Consider the following 12499-nt stretch of genomic DNA (forward strand, 5'->3'; position numbering starts at 1 on the left):
TATAACACATGGCCACATGCTTCATGAAGTTTACAAATTATATGGGGGAAAAAAAGCATTACCAATAGGAAGCATCAGTATGGAATTAAGTGTTAGGTCCTTTACTTCAGTCTCTCCCATTAATTCACTTCAAACAAGAAAGGGTAGAACAAAATCCCTAACCTCAGTTCCACATGTATTCCCTGACAGTATTCTGCAGCACCAGTTGGAATAAGAAGACACTAGCCATGTTAACATATATGCTCCCAAGCCTTGGCAGTTCAACACAAAAAGTTGATTTCCGATTCAGGCAAAGTCGGATGCAAATTTTCTGGTCAGTGGACAATCTTCCGTGTGATCATTCAGAGACCCAGGCTCCTTTCATCTGTGGCTCTGTCCTTCCTTATGTCCCTTACACTTCACCAGGAGATAGGGAGAGATGGTTTTAGGAGACAGGCCTGTAGCTATCACACATTACATTTATCCCCTCTGTATTGGCTAAAACTCGGCCACATGGCCACACCTAATTACAAAGGAGGCCAGGAAATGTAGTTCAGTGGTACACATAGAAGGAAAAGGGGTTTGGTGGACACTTTGCAGTTTTTCTGCCACAAATATTTGTTATACATTAGAGCTCAGAGAGTATCCAGTCTCAAGTGGTCCCAGGTACAGGGAACTTTGGTTTACGAATACTGAAAACGCTTGTTGTCTTATATAAGAACGTCCATCGAATTAACATTGCACATGAGAAAACATGACCTCAGATTTTCAAATTTTGGGAATAAAAAAGGGTCAATTCCAGAATTGATAAACCATGAACGTTGGTCACCATCCCCAGAAAAATTCTAAAAGAGAATAAAGATGGTTTTTAGGAACCTTCAAAATAAAGTGACAATTACCACGAGTTACTACAAGCTCACTAGGAATGATCATAAACTAAGGCAGCATACTGTCTGCCACATAGAAGACAACAAATATGAATTGAATGAATGGCCTTCAATTCTACATTTAAGGCAACTTTCCCATTGGTAAATAACCACGACTTCAGAAATTTCTTCCTTAAATACTGCCGTGCTTTCCTTTCTAACCTCTAAACATTACCCTCGCTGTGACCTCAAAACCTACCGAACAGGCCAACTCTCCTGTGGAACACCTGCACAGCTATTTGAAGCCTTCTGTCTATGCTCTCACCATCGCTTCCTTTCCCCCCAAGTTCCTTCTCCGTGGGATGTGGTTGCCAGCTTCTTGCCATTTGACTGACCTCCTCTGAGATCTGGCTGGCCAAAACTGCATTCCACAATTTCATGTCAACAATGTTCCCAATGAGGTCCAGCCAGCAGCGTTCAGCAGGATTACCTCTCCCCAGCTCTGAATATCACTGGAAGTACATAAGTAGTGACGATGATGCCAAAGGGATTCCCATACTGGGAAAGGGGGCAGGCCTTGAAGAGGACTTCCACTTTATGATCTCAGAAGTTGTGTGGACGTTTTGAGTGCCGAAGAGACATCACCATAAGGGTGATGGTGTGCACCCCAATTACCCATGCCTCTTTGACCAAAACTTATTTTTTTCATTTTGTTTATTTTTGAGAGAGAGAGAGAGAACACAAGTGGGAGAGGGGCAAAGAGTGAGGGGGACAAAGGTTCCAAAGCGGGTTCTGCACTGACAGCAGAGCACCCAGTGTGGGGCTCAAACTCACGAACCATGAGGTCATAACCTGAGCTGAGGTCGGATGCTAAACCGACTAAGCCACCCAGGTGCTCCAAAAACCTATTTTCTTAATGTTTATTTATTTCTGAGAGAGGATGTGCATATACAGGGAAGAGGCAGAGAGAGGAGACACAGAATCTGAAGCAGGCTCCAGGCTCTGAGCTGTCAGCACAGAGCCCAACAAAGAGCTTGAACCCACGGACCAAGAGCCAAAGTCAGAGGCTCAACCAACTGAGCCACCCAGGAGCCATTCCTTGACAAAAACCTAGTCCATGCATACTCTCCAATGACTCAGTAGTTCACTTACTTGTATTTCAGTTTTTATTTTCATTTCTGCCTCTTTACTCCAGTTGTGATATGAATGCACATATCCAAGCTGACAACCTGGGGAAGAAAAAGAAAAAAAGCAGGTGGAGGATGAGGAAGATAATGGAAAATTCCAAGATTGGAAAGCAGTCTCAAGCAAACAGGAATAAATTTTACAGAGAGTTGATCCAAAAGAAGGACTTCCACAGGGGCTCTGATGTGTAACCAAGTTTTAATGAGCACCCTCTATGTGCCAGGAACTGTACTAAATCCTGTGGATACAGTGAAGACCAAAGGATGTACTGATCCTGCCTCTGGTGGGCAAAACAGATCTCAAAATAACAATTAATAAGGGAAATATGGAATAATAAGATAAGGTAAATTCGACTCAGACAAAGAAATTTCCATTTCCTTGGCTTCAGCTTTCCAGGAGGGGACATTTGCTAGAGTAATTTCTCATCCACTTTCTCCATCCCTTATTTCCTCCCCATGGGGAAGGTGTGGGTTATCTGATGGCTGAAGTCTGTAGAAAGATCCAGCATGCCCACCCCAACCATTGCACTCTCTTTTCAGGACCCATTCATCCATAGGATGTACACACTCACTATGTGTTCGGAAGTGGCTTGCAAGTTCCCACCTTTGCCAGAGACCAACAGGTAAGTTTAATTCCAGGTAAAGCATGAGGAAACCCATTGTGGCCTTGTGGCTGCATGCCCTACAATCTATCCTATATCACAATGACACTGTGATGTCCATTCATCTGATTCCTATCTCTAACGTCCAGCTGGTTCTGAACTCAAGAGGGAAAGAAAGGGGTGTTATTTATTACACTCCTGAGTTCCCAACCGCTATTTAAAAAACAAAAAACAAAAAAACAAAAAATAAAACAATGCAGAAAACCAAAAATAAAAAAACAGTCTTATGCGGTATAAGAGGGGAATCGAATTTAGATGGGGGAAGGGTGCAGTAGGAAAGGAAGCCTTTTCAAGTGTTATTTAAGCGAACATCTAGAGGAAATAGAAATTGACCAAGGAATAGCGAAGAAGGGGGAAGGCTGATATAAAGGTTCTGAGGCAAGAAACAGTTTATCTTGCTTGAGGAACTAGAGAAGTCCAGTGTGGGAGCCATCAGGGCTGGTCACCAAATGCTTACAGCTCTCTGCCTTCCAGGCAAACAGGATTGCACTTCCTGGTCTCCTGGTGGCTGGGTGGGGCCATGAGACTAGTTCTAACCAATGAATTGTGAGAAGTGACTTGTTACATTCTCTGGCAAAGGTGCTTAACTGCCTGGCCAAGACCCTTCAAAGTTTGCTTTCCCTCTACCACGAGATCTGTAATGTTCCTGAAAGTAGGTGCTACATTAGGCTGGGTCCCAGAGAAGGCAATGTGATCAGAGAGTCCCAGCCAACCCTTGACAGATATGGAGCAGGAATAAGAAATAATTTTTTTTGGCTTAAGTCACCAAGATTTGGAATTTTATAATTGTAGTTTAACCTAGGCTACCCTGACAGATATGGTCAAACCCAGCATGGCTATAATATAGTTGGTGAGGTAACATAGGCCAGATCAGGTGAGATGTTATAGGCAAGGTAAATAATGCTGGGTTTTCTCCCAAATGCAATAAGATACACTCAAGGAGGCTTCAGCAAGGGAGTTCCAATTTTTATGCATTAAAACAAAGTACTGCTGTATTGACTATTAAAATGCCCCCTTAATTCCACTATAGAAAAGGCTATTTAAAAAAAAACCCATCAACAAGCATTTATTGAGCACCTTCTAATCTTCCATGTGCCAGGCACGGCACTAAGCATTGGAGATAAAAAAAAATGAATTAGAAAAAATAATAATAATAAACATTAAAAAAAAATAAATTTGACACAGTTCCTGGATTTGGAGTCAGGGATACAAGCAGACATCTACGAGAACACGTCATAAACATCCTCCGCTTCAGGTGTGTGCCAAGTATGGTGAGAGCTAAAGAAAATAATAACTGGGGTGCCTGGGTGGTTCAGTCGGTTAAGCATCCGACTTCGGCTCAGGTCATGATCTCACGGTTCGTGAGTTCGAGCCCTGCATTGGGCTCTGTGCTGACAGCTCGGAGCCTGGAGCCTGCTTCAGATTCTGTCTCCCTCTCTCTCTGCCCCTCCTCTGCTCACACTCTGTCTCTATGCCTCTAAAACAAATAAACATTAAAAAATTAAAAAGAAAAGAAAATAATAACTATTTGAGGATAGGGTGGGAGATAGGGTAGCAGAAAGCTTCAGAGAGAGCAATAATTTGAGCGGGGTCTTGAAGGGTAAGTAGGAGTTTGCCAGGTGGCATTTTGATTAAGGATAAAATTAAATGGAAAGAAAAAAAACACCAGAGGAATTGAAAATGTTTAGGGCAGCTGAGACCCTGTGTAGTTCAGGGCACGGTGGACTGTACTACTATTTGCAAACACTTGCTGCCTGGTCCCACTGACATCAGGCTTGACAATGAGAACCGCTCTCAGCAGAAGCTTTAAGTACCACGCTCTTTTCTCTTTGCCATGACAATCAGCAATGTTTCAGAAAGGGTCCTAGAGGAATGATGATATTGTGTGAGGCAGAGACACAGCCAACCCATAATCGGCATGCAGTATGAATGAAAAATATGTTTTGGTTGTCATCCAGTAAGATTTTTGTATTGCTACCACAGCATAACCCAGCCTGTGCAGAGGTGTGCATTTCCAGCTCTTGACTTCCAACACATAGTGGGAACGCATTTTCTTGCACCCTTTAAGCAATACATGATCATGTGACTTGTTCTTGACCAATAATATGTACATACAAGTAATACATGTCATTTCTGGGAGGAAACTTCACTGCCAATGTGAATTCATCATGTTTCCTTTCCCTGTTGAGGTGATTGGGATGATTATGTAAAGCATTTATCAAGATGAAACCTTCTTCAGACTCAGTCTCTGAATGAGTACATTGAGCAGAGCCCCTCTGACCTTGAACATGTAGTATGAGCAAGAAATAAAGTGTTTTTGTTAAGCCACTGAGACTTTAGAATTGTTTGTTATGGTCACAAACATGGCCTATCCTTAATGATATAAAAATTAGCATATAGGGGTGACTGGGTGGCTCCGTATGTTAAGTGTCCGACTCTTGATCTCGGCTCAGGTCGTGATCTCCCAGTTCACAGGTTCCAGCCCTGCATTGGGCTGTGCACTGACAGCAGGGAGCCTGCTTGGGATTCTGTCTCCCCATTTCTCTCTGCCCCTCCCCCCCTTTCTCTCTCTCAAATTAAAAAAAATAAACCTAAAAAAAATTAGCACTGAGACATGCGGTAATGTAACAACAACAAAAGTAAACATTCATTTAGAAGGCAATAACTAAGAACACTGTTATCAGAAGCTTCCAGGATGTTGATCCATTTGGTGGACATATCACCTGTAATAATGGAGAAGGCATATCATGAACCTAATAAATTAAGCAAGAGATTGTAAAATTGTAAAACAAAATGTTAGCAGCCTGTGTTGGTGGCTGTTGGATACATTTGTAAACTTACTACAAAAAAGAAATGAGCGAGCTCACCGAAGATTTGCCCAGCTTGTAAGCAGAAATGAAAGAAAGCCGGGACAATCTGTAAATTCAGAGGTATTTATAGGGTTAGAAGAGGCTATTGTTTTTCAGTCTCAAGCAGTAAAATATAAAATTAAGACATGTTTTCGGCCAAAATAAATAAATAAATAAATAAAGACCAGTTAAAATCAGCCTTGAAGTATGGATCAAGTCAAGGGTATGGCCTCAAACCTATTGTTATAACCTCTGGATAAATTAAGATGTTACCCAGCACATGCTTTCAGTTGGATGAACTGGCTCTGGAAAAGGGAGGGAAAGTATCACTCTCCCACCAAAGCCCAGTAAACCCAAAGCACACAAAACCAAGTCAGGAGAGAGTGGAGGAGAAGTGCGGGGAAGTGAATGAGAGAGAGAGAGAGAGAGAGAGAGAGAGAGAGCAGGCATGAGAGCAAGAAAGCAAAGAAATACGGCAAAACGTGGAAGCGTGTCTAGGAAAGAACTGGCTGTGGCTGTTAGCTCATGGAACGCCTGGAATCACACAGATAAGGCTGCATTTTTGTGAGAGTTGTACTGCCAAAAGTGCATCCGCCTGCATTAAAGGAGACCGGATTCGAGACTTAATATCACTCTGTACCTCCCCTAATGTTTAAAAGCGAATTTTAAAGCTTTTAGGGCTACTTTAGTTGTAGAAAAGGAAGACTTCCTCAGAGAGCAAAGCCCGGGGTCATGGAGAGCCATGGGTAGGGCAGCTACACGCAGCAGGCAGAATCAGGGTCTAATCGGGGTGCTGGTCTAATCGGGGTGCTGAACATGTCTGCTCAGAGGACTGCCTGGCGTCTACCGTGGTTTCCCATCCCTTCGCTTTCCAAACCGTGTGCCGGTTGCAGCTCTCCTAGCTCTGTCCTACTGTTACGTACTGAGGGTGCGCAGGGTAGACGCCTCGCGTTTAGAAAAAAAGAGTCACATCTGGAGCTGATACAGAGTCGACTACGAATCACCCAGAACCTGGAAAGTGAGCTTGACATACTGCAACTAGATGAGTCTTTAGGATTGTCCCCCCTTAAGGGGAAAAATGAGGAAATTCTGCCTGGGGTGGGCAGGGTAGGGGGAGACAGTAAGCCAAACATTTGGTGAACAGAAAGGAGCCTGCTAGAGTCATTGGTGTTTGTTCCGCAAATATTCCCGGCTCTCTCCCTTCCAGACACTCGGCTGGAGTCAAGTCGGACCTCGCCACGTGACTTGCTCCGGCCAACGACAGCCGAGCAGAAGCGCAGTAGGTCACTTCCAGGTGGACGATTCGAGAGCCAGTGAATGGTTGGTTTGCTGCCTTCTCTCCCCCAGCCAAGATGGCAATGAGAAGCACGGGTCAAGAAGAAGTCTTCCTCAGCCCAAGTCCTCAAGTGTCCACCATGAGCAGAACTCCCCTGCAGACCCAGAGTGGGGCATGTAGCATGAGCAAGAAATAAACTTCCCTGGGGTAAGTCACTGAGATGTCAGGCTTGTTTGTTAGGGGAGCAGAGCCCAACCTTTCCTGACTGATACTGGCAGTGACAGATGAGGCAGGAGAGCAGGATGGGACTGTGAAAGACCCCTTCTCTCAGGCAAACGCCTCTCTGAACTCTTTCCTGGTCATAAAGGGGAGCCATGAAAGCTTTCAAGCAGGGGCCTTAACATGAACAAATCTGTTACTTTTTAGATGAAATAGGCTACTTCTCAACATAAGGAGAAAAGAAGCCTGCTAAACCACATAAGGCAGAGAGAAACACACAGAACCCTTAGGCAAAAGATATAGAGAGACAGAGACAGAGACAGAGAGACAGAGTCAGGCGCGGTCATTTCTTCTTCCACACCATCCAAGTGCCATTTCCCCCACAGCTAGTACAAGAAAGTCTCCCAGAGCAGAGCAGATACAAGGGAATGTAACACAGACCTGAGGTCGATTTCCTGTTGTCTGTGTGACCTGAGCCAGATACTCAACCTCTCTGAGCCTAGTTCCTCACATGTTAAATCCAAATAATAATATATGCAGCTGGACACAGTTGTAAGAAGAAACAGCATATTTCAATTCCTCAGGTGAATGCCTGGCTGGTGGTAGGTGTTTAATACGTGAAATTTATTTTTGCTCCCGTTGACATACAAAATCATTGAGAACACCAGCTCCCTGATTACAAAAGAAAATGACTCAGGGCCACAGAATAGAGAACGTCTCCTCCTTGAGAAAAGTAACTGGAATTGTCATCACTGTATCCCTAACACACCCCCCCCCCCCCCCCTCCATGCCCAGTGCTCACAGGAGCCGCTGGGTTTTCCTCTGCTGCCTGAGAAAATGAGAGGAGTGAAGAAAAGACTTCCCTGACATTAGCTGCTGTTGGGCCATTGAATCTGAACTCTCAGAGCCACAAATACCCTAAAGCTCTGGGCTATAAACCCAAGGCTGAATTCCCCTAAGTGCAGAAGCTGAAAAGCCAGAATTAGAAGCTACGTATGTAAATTGCTGCAGTTCCAACTTCTTGCCCCAGTCCTCAACAGGAGGCACGGGAAAGTGCTGACTTCTGCTCCTTTCGGCCCGGCTTCCTCCCCTCACTGCTCCTCACAGGAGCACACCTGCTCCTGCCAACTCACACTCCTATCCTGGCATTCCATCGAGGCTCTGGGAAACCCTGAGGCGGGGCAGGGAAGGAGGCTGTTAGGCGACCGCCTCCCGGCCTGGAGGCGATGATGCTGCACTATCTCAGCCCTGTGAGGTGGGTCTCACCGGCCCCACTTGCAGCTCTGAAGGATCCCAGAGAAGTTCGGCGATTTGTTCACGTCACACCCTGGCAGCTCTGGCCACGAGAGAACCCACGATTCCCGAGTTCAGTATTCTTTCCGCCATACACTTTTGTCCCGAAGGGGTGCGGGGTAGGGGGAGAATAGAATAACAACCGCGGAAAAGGAACCACTTATATGTGTCTAGCGCTTCCTAGAGGCTACCCAGGATATGGGCCCACCACCCGGCCGGGAGCGGCGAGATTTTAAATCCTGGTCCTATCCCTGACTCGCTCACTCGTTGCGTGACTTTTGCTGAGTGTCTCACGTTCTCGTTTTCCTGTAAGCAAATCAGGACCGGAGGGTGTGTGCGTGTGTCTGTGTGTGTGTGTGCGTGCGTGTGTGCGTGTGTGTAAAGTGTGTCTAAAGTGTGCTGGCATGTTGTGCGGGGGCGGGTAGTAGACGATCACCGGGGTTCCCCAAGTTTCGGATTCCCTATACGCTCGTTCACAACTGGAAGCTGAATTGCCCCCCAATTCCACCCCCTGTAAAAAAAAACTTCGCCATCGAAGCAAAACTGTGAACCCTCGCACCCCTTTTCCCTTGGTTTGGAGAGGGCATTAAGGGGTGCAACGCGGACTTAGCTGAGCGCCCAGTTTGGAGCAATACAAATCACTTGGTTTCTAGGCGCAGCCAGACAGCAGCGCTGTCCGTCGCTCGTGAACTTGACCGGGAGACAAACTTCGGAGCGTCCTCAACGTGGGGGGCCCACTGTCTCGAGACCGCCCCTCAACTTAAGCCCACTTTCGCTCGCCCCCACAGGGGACTTAACAGAGCCACCTTAAGGGCGGTGCTCCCGCCCCCCGGAAGTGCGGGGGGGCACAGAGCCTGGCGCTCGGCCTCCAGCCCTGCACCGAGGCGAAGTGCCCGTGGGGGACAACGAGCCCCCCAAGTGGGGAAACACCTCCCTCCACCCCGCGCCCTTGGCCGCAGACACCTGGCCGGGTTCCCGAGCCTTCCGGGTGCCTGCATCTCCTGCCTTCCCGCCCGAGCCCTGAACTTGAGCCCGCTTCGGTCAGAGGCGGCGAGAGCCCGCGTCCGCCCGGCTCGCGGCAGCCACCGTCACTAGACAGTCAAACCCCAAGACGTCAGCCCACAATGCACCGGGCGGGCCGGGAAAGACGCGCCGGGGAGGGGAGAGGGAAGAGCCGGGCGCGAGTCGCGCTGGAGGGGGAGGGGGAGAGGAGGAGAAAGAAGGGCCCAACTGTAGGAGGGCAGCGGTGCATTACCTCATCCCGTGAGCCTCCGCGGGTCCAGAGAAGAATCTTCTAGGGTGGGGTCTCCATGGCGACGGGCGGGCCCGCCCCCTTGAGAGCGACGCGAGCCAATGGGAAGGCCTTGGGGTGACATCATGGGCTATTTTTAGGGGTTGACTGGTAGCAGATAAGTGTTGAGCTCGGGCTGGATAAGGGCTCAGAGTTGCACTGAGTGTGGCTGAAGCAGCGAGGCGGTAGTGGAGGTGTGCGGACTCAGGGAGACGGACAGATACAGGCAGGCAGGCAAGACGGCAGCAGAGTCCGAGCTGCAAATCTTATTTTCTTTTCCATTTTCTCACCAACTGCCCAGAGCTAGCGCCTGTGGCTCCCGGGCTGGTGTTTTGGGGAGCGTCCGGAGAGCCCCTTCTCCAGCCGCCCCCAGGAGGAGAGCCCCGCTTCCCCGGAGCTGGTGACAGCGCAGAGAGCGGCGACAGTCTGTCCGGGGAAGTCCAGAGAGCCGCTGCAGCGGCAAAGAACTTTCCTGACCAGGCGGACAGGGGACAAGTGGCCCGAGTGCCGGAGCGAACTTTTGCAAAGCTTTCCTGCGCCCGAAGCTGCCGCGGCGGCGAAGACAGGAAGGCGGCGGAGAGAGGAGACCAAGGAGGGACGTGCGCTCAGTTTCACTCGCACCGGTTGCTGAACTTGGGCGAGCGCGAGCCGCGGCTGCCCGGCGCCCCCTCCCCCTCGCAGCGGAGGAGGGGACAGTCGTCGGAGTCCGGGCGGCGGACACCCGCTGCCGGCCGGCCACCGCGGGATCGACGCTGACTGCCGCCGCCGGCAGGGCCGCTGTCGCCGGGAAGCGTGTTCGTCTGCGGGCTCCCAGGGACGGCTGCGCCAAGAGCGCTCCGTGAGCGACCGCGACTTTTCAAAGCCGAGCAGCGCGCGCGAGCTGACAAGTTAAGAGTGCTGGCGGCATCTGAACCCTGAGCGCCTGGGAGCGAGCCGGTGAGCAGGGCGCAGGGGGGAGGACAGCCGGCGGGTGCGCGCGCCCCTCGAGAAACTTTCCCTGCCCAGGGCCCCGGGAGGGGTGTCCTCCGCTCGCCAGCGCGCTGTTGCGGCCCCGAAACTTCTGCGCGCAGCCCAAACTAACCCCACGTGAAGTGACGGACTGTTCTATGACTGCAAAGATGGAAACGACCTTCTACGACGATGCCCTCAACGCCTCGTTCCTCCAGTCCGAGAGCGGTGCCTACGGCTACAGTAACCCCAAGATCCTGAAGCAGAGCATGACCCTGAACCTGGCCGACCCGGTGGGCAGCCTGAAGCCGCACCTCCGGGCCAAGAACTCGGACCTCCTCACCTCGCCCGACGTGGGGCTGCTCAAGCTGGCCTCGCCCGAGCTGGAGCGCCTGATAATCCAGTCCAGCAACGGGCACATCACCACCACGCCGACCCCCACGCAGTTCCTGTGCCCCAAGAACGTGACAGACGAGCAGGAGGGCTTCGCCGAAGGTTTCGTGCGCGCCCTGGCCGAACTGCACAGCCAGAACACGCTGCCCAGCGTCACGTCGGCGGCGCAGCCGGTCAGCGGGGCGGGCATGGTGGCTCCGGCGGTGGCTTCCGCGGCGGGCGGCAGCGGCAGCGGTGGCTTCAGCGCCAGCCTGCACAGCGAGCCGCCGGTCTACGCCAACCTCAGCAACTTCAACCCGGGCGCTCTGAGCAGCGGCGGTGGGGCGCCCTCCTACGGCGCGGCCGGCCTGGCCTTTCCCGCGCAGCCCCAGCAGCAGCAGCAGCCCCCGCAGCCGCCGCACCACCTGCCCCAGCAGATCCCCGTGCAGCACCCGCGGCTGCAGGCCCTGAAGGAGGAGCCGCAGACGGTGCCCGAGATGCCCGGGGAAACGCCGCCCCTGTCCCCCATCGACATGGAGTCGCAGGAGAGGATCAAGGCGGAGAGGAAGCGCATGAGGAACCGCATCGCTGCCTCCAAGTGCCGGAAAAGGAAGCTGGAGAGGATCGCCCGGCTGGAGGAAAAAGTGAAAACCTTGAAAGCGCAGAACTCGGAGCTGGCGTCCACGGCCAATATGCTCAGGGAACAGGTGGCACAGCTTAAACAGAAAGTCATGAACCACGTTAACAGTGGGTGCCAACTCATGCTAACGCAGCAGTTGCAAACGTTTTGAGGAGAGGCTGTTGGGGGCTGAGGGGCAACAGAGAAAAAAAAAAAAATTCACCCAGAGAGACAGACTTGAGAACTTGACAAGTTGAGAGAGAAAGAGAGAGAGAAAAGTGTCCAAGGACTAAAGCCAAGGGTATCCAAGTTGGACTGGGCGGCGTCCTGACGGCGCCCCCAGTGTGCACGAGTGGGAAGGACTTGGCGCGCCCTCCCTTGGCGTGGGGCCAGGGAGCGGCTGCCTGCGGGCTGCCCCGCTTTGCGGATGGGCTGTCCCCGCGCGAACAGAACGTTAGACTTTTCTTTAACATTGACCAAGAACTGCATGGACCTAACATTCGATCTCATTCAGTATTAAAGGGGGGAGGGGGAGGGGTTACAAACTGCAATAGAGACTGTAGATTGCTTCTGTAGTACTCCTTAAGAACACAAAGTAGGGGGGGAGGGGGTTGGGGGAGGGGAGGCGGGAGGGAGTTTGTGAGCGCGAGGCTGAGCCTGCAGATGAACTCTTTCTGGCCTGCCTTCCTTAACTGTGTATGTACATATATATATTTTTTAATTTGATGAAAGCTGATTACTGTCAATAAACAGCTTCATGCCTTTGTAAGTTATTTCATGTTTGTTTGTTTGGGTGTCCTGCCCAAGTGTTGTTTGTAAATAAGAGATTTGGAGCACTCTGAGTTTACCATTTGTAATAAAGTATATAATTTTTTTATGTTTTGTTCCTGAAAATTCCAGAAAGGATATTTAAGAAAATACAATAAAATATTGAAAAAGTA

The 12499-nt window shown here is 50.0% G+C and overlaps 1 protein-coding gene across 1 annotated transcript; it reads left to right on the top strand.

Moving 5' to 3' along the window:
- The first annotated feature begins 9748 nt into the window (after positions 1-9748).
- On the top strand, positions 9749-12499 carry JUN (Jun proto-oncogene, AP-1 transcription factor subunit). The gene has a single exon (XM_049617076.1). The coding sequence runs from the start codon at positions 10726-10728 to the stop codon at positions 11728-11730; it is 1005 nt and encodes a 334-aa protein (XP_049473033.1). The 5' UTR covers positions 9749-10725; the 3' UTR covers positions 11731-12499.

This window comes from Panthera uncia (genome assembly GCF_023721935.1).
Source record: "Panthera uncia isolate 11264 chromosome C1 unlocalized genomic scaffold, Puncia_PCG_1.0 HiC_scaffold_4, whole genome shotgun sequence".
Classification (NCBI taxonomy): domain Eukaryota; kingdom Metazoa; phylum Chordata; class Mammalia; order Carnivora; family Felidae; genus Panthera; species Panthera uncia.

Bases quoted from the DNA above. Each gene is read 5' to 3' on its own strand.
- JUN (XM_049617076.1), top strand. From the start codon at position 10,726: ATGACTGCAAAGATGGAAACGACCTTCTACGACGATGCCCTCAACGCC.